This window comes from Gossypium hirsutum, chromosome A09, assembly GCF_007990345.1.
Source record: "Gossypium hirsutum isolate 1008001.06 chromosome A09, Gossypium_hirsutum_v2.1, whole genome shotgun sequence".
NCBI lineage: Eukaryota > Viridiplantae > Streptophyta > Magnoliopsida > Malvales > Malvaceae > Gossypium > Gossypium hirsutum.
This window is the reverse complement of record NC_053432.1, coordinates 23,372,708-23,380,968: the sequence shown is the minus strand read 5'-3', so window position 1 is coordinate 23,380,968 and position 8,261 is coordinate 23,372,708. Positions and strand designations below refer to the sequence as shown.

Here is an 8,261-nt window from a genome sequence, read left to right as displayed (position 1 = left end):
TTTCAAGTTTAAATTTGTATTAATTATTTTTTATTTTATGTCTAATTATTATAATACATACCTAATAAATAAAGTTTTTTTCCTATATTATTGGACTAGTAACAGAATAAGGTATTATTTTCTTCCACCTTTCTTATTTGTTGTATAAGGTTTTGAGTTTTCTAACACAGTTGTTTTTCTTGTAGTTAGTGAATGGCAACATTGAATTTTTTGGAAGGACATGCAACCAGCCCTAGTTTTCTTAACGCGATATTACTCGCACTGAAGTAGATATTTAGATATTGAATCGAACATGTGTCTTATATATTTTATTTCTTCTTTTTCATTTAAAACGAATCCATATTCTATACTTTAGAGTGCTTTACAGAAAGAAGTTAAAAAAGGTTTGGATAAAATAAGTTTTAGGCGCAGCAAATGTTCAAGAAAGTATTGCCCAAAATAAAATAAAAATGATAAAAATAGGCAACAAAAAGATTGGGCATAAAAACCAACAACGTGGTTTACTAATATTCTACAAGAACTGTTATTGTGGACATTATTAAACCCTTAGAAAGCTTTGAAAAGTTGTCTACCCTTGTTTGCCCTCAAATTTCTCTTCACCACCGTATTTGTCTCGTTTCCCAACATCTCTCCTCAATTAAGGATCCCCTTCCTATCCTACCCCATTCTACATTTTTTCTTCTTCTTCTTGCTCTTCATTTCCTGACAAGGCTTTTGTTTCCCATTTGATCCACAAAATGGTAAGTTTGGCTTTTCCCATATTTCTCATCTTTTTGAATTCATCATCTTATATATCTTAAATATGACTTATTTGTTTATTTTGTTTTTCGTTTCCAATTAAGATATCATCTTCTTTTTCTAAGTAGTTGATTTAAAAGGAAACAAGTGAATAAGAATAAAGGAAAATTTACCCAAATGAAAAAAATGTATACAAGTATTTGGTTTTACGCTTCATTTTAATTAATCAAATCTACCAACATTTGTTATAAAATCTAAAGTTTTAAATTTTAGTTTAATTTAGTTAGTTCATTTATGTGATATTCTTTGTGATATGAAAATCAGCAAGTTAGTAGATTTATATTCAAATCTCAACACAAGTAGCTCATTTCCTAGGTCAGTTTGCGTTTAGACACATTCAAAACATGTATTCACTTCTCTTTAGGCTTAAGTTATCAATGTATTCTATCCCGACCTTAGAGACAAGTCATGAATCCCATACTAATTATGTCTTGAAGTTAGTATTAGGATATATGTGTCCATACTCCCTTTTATTTATTTATGATGTATATTTTTAAGCAAAACCACGAGTACAAATAAACAGAAATGAACAAATATTTTATATGTTATTGCAACTTGTTAGGACTGATCGTTTGATTTTCATATATAAATGTGGGGAATAAAAAAAAATTGGAATAGGCGAACGCGGCGTCTGGAATGGCAGTGGATGATGAATGTAAGCTGAAATTCTTGGAGCTAAAAGCGAAAAGGAATTACAGGTTCATCATTTTCAAGATTCATGACCAGCAGGTGGTGGTTGACAAACTTGGCACCCCTGCTGAAACCTATGAAGATTTCACCGCAGCTCTGCCAAAGGATGAGTGTCGCTACGCTGTCTTCGATTTTGATTTCACTACTGCTGAGAACTGCCAGAAAAGCAAAATTTTCTTCATTGCATGGTAACCTGCTCTCCCTTGTCCTAATGAGTCTGACTCTTCCGCATTCATTCAACACTCCGTAATTTTCTTACATGAAATGATTCTATTTTTCCTCTACTTCTCATGGAAAACATGTAGTAGAATATATGGAATATTATTGGAGGTAAATTTAAACCAACTTGGAATACGTGATCATTATGTAAAGTAAGTAATGTGTAATGGGTTGAGTTGACTTTAATTCAAATCATGGTATTTATATCATAAATTATTGTTTAAGTCTAGCTCGATAAAAGAATATAAATATTATTTTTTTTTGTGTATATTTATCTTTACTTATAGATAATTAATCTAAGTCTGTATATATCCGCCTATATTACTTGTTAAAATTTTTTAATAAAAAAATTCTAATTTTTATTTAATATTTAGTAATTTTATACTTATTTGTTTTATTACTATTTTTATTATAAAGAAATTAACATAAGATTCTAATATTTATATTATAATGTTAAATATTTTATTTTCATATGATATTATTACATAATATATAAAATAATATAATACACAATTGAAAAATGAGTTAAGTCACATAATACTTGAGTTATGAATGGTTGAACTTAGGCCTACATTTTATTCAACCTATTTTAGATCTAATATTTTTATTCAAATACTCTCAAATGTTAAACAAACGTTTAAGCTCAAACAATTTATTCGACTTTTCAAAAACTCTACCAATAAAATAGCTTAATAGTTAGTTTATTAATGTGATAACTATTTTGCGATTAATATTTAAATAATTTGTGTACATTCATTCATTTATATTATTATATTTAATGATATATTTTAATAATGGGTTATATGCAGGGCACCGGATTCATCCAGGGTGAGAAGTAAAATGGTGTATGCGAGTTCAAAAGACAGATTTAAGAGAGAATTAGATGGAATTCAAGTTGAGTTACAGGCAACGGATCCTAGTGAAATGAGCTTCGACATTATAAAAGCTCGGGCAATTTAAACGCTTTTATTGCGCTTTAAATCTTACGATTCCATGACATTCCCTGTCCTAAGCAATTTCAAACTTTCATCACTTGCTTATGTGTATTTTTCTTAAAAAAAAAAGAAAGAAAAAAAAGAATATTTCGTCTTGTTTTAAAAAAAATTTCACCTTTTTTTTTACTTCGTGTCTGTGTGTTTTTTAACCTTGACTGTGTAGTTTTATTGTTCTAATATTATCCATTCCTTAATGCTAAATGTCCTTTCAATCAGTTCTGTTTTGTCTTCTATATATGAGTGGTTTATTCTTATTTTATTTCTTTTAAATAACTGGATTTAAATCTATCTAATTTATCTGAAACTTAAATTTATTTATTAAATTTTTAATCAAAATTGATAATTAAAAAAATAATTTTTTGCTTAAATAATTTTTTTAGGGATATTGTTATATCTATTTTGAGGGAAGATTAACTGTAAAAGATATGTCTTGTGCATATTGTCAAGACTTATCCTGAGTTGCTAAAAAGATATGTCTTGTGCATATATATATATATATATATTGAATCAATTTTGTGCATATTTTTATGTATTAAACTGAGGGTATTTATTTTGTTCATTGTGGAATGTATATTTAAGTGTATTGAGTGAAATAATTAAGTAAGTGATTTGATTAGTGTCTTAAATTTTTGAGGAAAAATCTTAGAGGGGAGATATTTAGATCATAAGTACAATGTATTAAGACAGTAAAAATTCTCTCCAAGTAAGGCCTCATAAAAGTAAGGAAATCAAACTGAGTAGACCTATCGTATTTAATGTCAATTTATCATCATTTAATTAAATTTAAAATTATAAAAAAGAAAACATAATTAAGTTAAAAAGTTTTAAAAAATTAAATAAAAATATTGAATAATTTATAGAAATTTTTAAAAAAAATTAAATAAAAATATGGAATAATTTATAGAAAATTTTAAAAAAAATCTAACTTCCTAAAAACAATTAAAATAAACCATTAATGTAACATCCCGAAATAGGGCCTAAACGGAACAGTGGTTGAGAAACCACAAATTTGAGGTATAAAAATTTATTTTATTATTATTTTGAGGTTCATGATATGATTGCATGATTGTGTGAAAATTTCGTGATGAAATTCTATGCATAAAGTGCTTAAGTTGAGATTAGGGACTAAATCGAATAATTTGCAAAACTTGCATTCTAGAAGTTTTTTGTGACAGCCCTAATTTGACTCTAGTCGAGAAGTGGTTTTGGGACCACAAAATCGAGTCACAAGAATAATTAAATGTTATATTTTATGCCTATTATAAGTGAAAGTGTGTGTGTGAAAATTTCATGTTTTGATTTTGTCTTTTAAATGTGAAATTAATTAGAAAAGACTTATGTGTGAAACTTTGGAAATGTGATAGGTTAAATGGTAGTGGGCAAATAATGCATGGTGGAAAAAAAAAATGTAGACTTGCATGTCAAATTCCCCACTTTAGAGGAAGTGGCCGGCCATGATGGTATGGGATACAAAATATATGCATTTTGTATTAATATTATAATGACTACATGGTTTTATAATAGGAAATAAGTATTAGAAAGAAAAAGAAGGCCATACATCCTTGCCTTGTTCATGTGAATGTTTGAGAAAGAATGGAGAAAAATGCTTTGAGGATTTCGGCAATGGAGCAAGCTCAAAATCTAAGGTAGAACAAAAGGGCTCTTTGATATTTGGCCTTGGTAATTCTAATTGGAGGTATGTTTAATTTTATTTCTTGATAATTTATGTGAAATTGAGTTAATTGCTAAGCTCCTTTCATAGCCCATGACTCAATTTTTGTTATTGGTTTGAAGTGATGCATTCGGCTATGGGTTGTAGAGTGTCTTAGTGGGTGTTTTGATGTTTTTGTGATGAGGCATGAAGATGGTTGATTTTAAGTGTTTAATAAAAAGGATTGGATGTGAGTGTGTGTGAAATGGCAAATGATGAGTCTCGGTAACTTCATGAAGAGTTCGGCTATTGTGTTTATGTGAATATATATATGCTGAATGTAGTCTTGGATAAGTAAATTTTGATGTATTAGATTGGTAACATGGTTATGCCGATCCCTAAATTGACCCTAGTCGGAAAGTGGTTTCGGGACCACTAAACTGAGTCATAAAAATAATTGACCGTCATATTTGATGTTTATTATATGTATATATGCATGTGTGAAAATTTCATGTTTGAATTTTGTTAATTGTAAGTGAATTTTATTAAATAGGACTTATGTGAGAAAATTTAGAAATGTGCTAGGCTAATGTAAAGTGGCCCATTTATGCATGTTGCAAATAATTGTACTTGCATGTCAAATACCCCTTTTTTTATAAGCGGTGGCCGGCCATGATGGTCACATATATATAATATGTACTAAATCTTAATTAAATGGCCATTATTTTATGCAAAAGAAAGGAAATAAATAAAAGAAAGAATAAAAAAGAAAAGTAATGAAAACAAAGCTTGTATCCTTGGTTCTTCTTGGCCGATTGTAAAGAGGAAGTTGGGAGGGAGGCATTCGGTCATCCTAGGCTAATAGCAAGGTAAGAAGTTTATATTAGTTCATGAAATTTTGGTTAATCTTGAGTAAGATATCAAGCTACTTTGGTAACCCATGTAGAAATTTTGATTTGTGTTATGGACTAGGGCTTTCGGCTATGGTATTTGACAATGGTGAATTTTGTTGTTCCATGTTAAATTTAGATGAGCAAAGATAGATGAGTGTTTGAACTATACAAATAATCATATGTGAGCAATGGGTGCTAAAGGGAAAGAATCGACTACCTTATTATGTACCAAGGCCGAATGTGTACTTGATAAAGGAGGGGTTGTTATTGAACATTAGGTTATGTCCCTAGTGAATGGATGAATTGATAACCATTGTGTATGAAGATTTGCTTTACTATGTTTTTGTTAGCAAGATGAGAAACGAGTTAAGATGGTCTTGGTGTAGTTGCCGAATTTGAATTAGGAAGTTATTGAGTAATGTTTGTACCTTAAGTGATAGAATAGAGTGAATGCTTGGAATGTGATATGTGTGAATTATATGTTAAATTAAGGTTTGCTAAGCTAGCTATTAAGGTGAAATGCAAATGTTAGTATTTGATTTGGTAATAATCTGCTTGGGGACAGCAGCAGTAAGGTGATTTTGGAAAATCGCCATAATTTGTAGGAGTTGAGTTAGAAGCTGAATAAATCATGTCATTAAATCTTAAGAGTCTAGTTTCTTACAAAAGAAACTATAAAAACAAAAGAGTTACCGATCTTGAGATATTTGAAGTATTGTGGGGCTGAGTCAAAATGACTACTAGATTCCCTGTTCTGTATGTATAAAATCAGTATAAATTGTACAAAAATGGCCCTAAGATAAAATTTATATGTTTAGACTCCTTAATGAGTCTAGTTTCAAATGAAAGAAAAGAGAGCATATTTTGAATTCTGTACAATGAGAAATTTGATTCGTAGCAAAGAGTAGTCAGTTTAGTCAAACAGTGAAACAAGGTGAACTTTAAGAAAAATCTGGTATTGTTGGGCTAAACTAAAAATTTTGAAAATTTTATGAATAATAGATAAATGAGTCTTCTATCAAGAAAAATTTACGGCAATTGATTTGGAGTTTCGTAGCTCCAGTTATAAAAACTTTAGTGACTGTTGCTCAGGAAGTCAGCTTATAGGGAAATTGTAATTATATTGTAAACATTAATGAAAATTTGCTAATGAATTATTTATTGATTTTTATAAAGCTTACTATAATCTATATGTGTGAAAGTCGAATCTATATGTATTATATTCTGAAAGTAATACTTGAATAGTCGATTAATGACTAGTTTAAAATTTGTTGAACTTAAGCTCAAGAGCAAAGGGGGACTAAATCCGATAAAGGGAAGGAAAAAGTAATTGAATAGCCGTTGAAATCGTTCGACAACATTCGAGGTAAGTTTTCGAGTAATGGAACTTAGATTATAATTCTATTAGATCATGTTATATACCAAATCAAAACCATGCTCTTTGTATGTGGTTATTGAGCCGAAAATGGTAATGGTAGATAAGTGCCTTGTGTCTGAGTTCTAGTAATGAAAACGAAATAAAGATGTGTTATGATTTGTGGACATATGTGCATGATTATTCGGATGATAACCAGACTAAGATCCGAAGGCATTTGTGCGAGTTGCTATATCCGGGCTATGTCCCGAAGGCATTTATGCTAGTGATTATATCCGGGCTAATACCTGAAGGCATTTGTGCGAGTTGCTATATCCGGGCTATGTCCCGAAGGCATTTATGCTAGTGATTATATCCGGGCTAAGACCCGAAGGCATTTGTGCGAGTTGCTATATCCGGGCTAAGACCCGAGGGCATTTGTGCTAGTTGTTATATCCGGCTAAATCCCGAAGATACTTGGGTTTGGAAGTGAGCAATCTTACTGTAATAATTTCAATTAATACGCTCATAAAATCCAAATGATAAGGTATGTTTCGTATATGCATCGGAAAAGTCGATTCGTTTTAAATAGTATTCGTTCAATTGATTAACGAACTTTCTGCCTTTAGTTAGGTTTGATACCTTGTGTATGAATATGTTGATTGAAGCGTGAAGTAAGTATGATTATGAGAATGTGCATATATGAAGTTTTTCATTTAGCCATACGAATGTTATACTTTAGTCAAAACTAATTTCATTACTCAAACTTACTAAGCATTAAATGCTTATTCCGTTGCTTTGATTCTCTGTTTTATAGATTTTGCTCGTCAGCTATCGGACTCGGGATTGTCCAAGTCGAAGTCGTTCACACTATCGAAGCCCTTTTGGTACTCTTTTAGTTGAACTCTGATAATGGCATGTATAGGACTACCCTTTGTTGTTAATCAAGTACCTTTTGGTAATGTATGTGTGTATAGCCATGCGAAAATGGCTCGTATAATTTGAGTATGACATTAAAATCATTTTGTGTTTATGTATATATACATGGTTTTATGATGTGGTTATGGAGTGGTATGGAAATGTTGGGTAAATGATCAGCCATTGGAATGGCTAAATATGATCATATATGGTCCTATGTATGTCAAAATTTCTAATTGATCATGGAAAACTATGAAATAGGTAAAACTTACCTTGAGATCAGATGCTGACGGCAGCAGTAGGGTGAATTTTAAAATTCACTAAAAATAGTAGAAATGGAATTAAATAATGAATAAATTATGTAATCGAAACGTGATGAGTCTATTTCATATGAAAGAAACGAGACGGCCATATGAGCCGTATTTTATGAGATGTTTAAGTTATTGTGAAACAGGGCCAGAGCATTTTATGGATCCCCTGTTCCGAGTTTAGAAATTCACCATAAATTAATCAGAGACAATTAGAGGTCATGCCTTATATGTATAGATTCCATTTTGAGTCTAGTTTTGTTAGAAACAAACGATATAAGTATTGAAGCTCTGTACAGGGAGATATCTAAGTCGTAGTGCATGAAGGTCAGAGTAGTCGAACCCTGAAACAGGGGTGACTTTAACTAATAAAATGTACTAATTGGCCAGACCAAAAATTCTAGAAAAAAATATGTAGATGGATTTATGAGTCTA

The 8,261-nt window shown here is 30.5% G+C and overlaps 1 protein-coding gene across 1 annotated transcript; it reads left to right on the top strand.

Annotated features, from left to right (window-relative positions):
- The first annotated feature begins 420 nt into the window (after positions 1-420).
- On the top strand, positions 421-2,903 carry LOC107890215 (actin-depolymerizing factor 7). Its single transcript, XM_016814706.2, has 3 exons — positions 421-740; positions 1,417-1,676; positions 2,517-2,903. Exons 1-3 carry the CDS (start codon positions 738-740, stop codon positions 2,665-2,667), a joined length of 414 nt encoding a protein of 137 aa, XP_016670195.2. The 5' UTR covers positions 421-737; the 3' UTR covers positions 2,668-2,903.
- Positions 2,904-8,261: the final 5,358 nt, after the last annotated feature.

Bases quoted from the DNA above. Each gene is read 5' to 3' on its own strand.
- LOC107890215 (XM_016814706.2), top strand. The intron at 1,677-2,516 runs GTAACCTGCTCT...GGTTATATGCAG, and splicing joins AAAATTTTCTTCATTGCATG to GGCACCGGATTCATCCAGGG.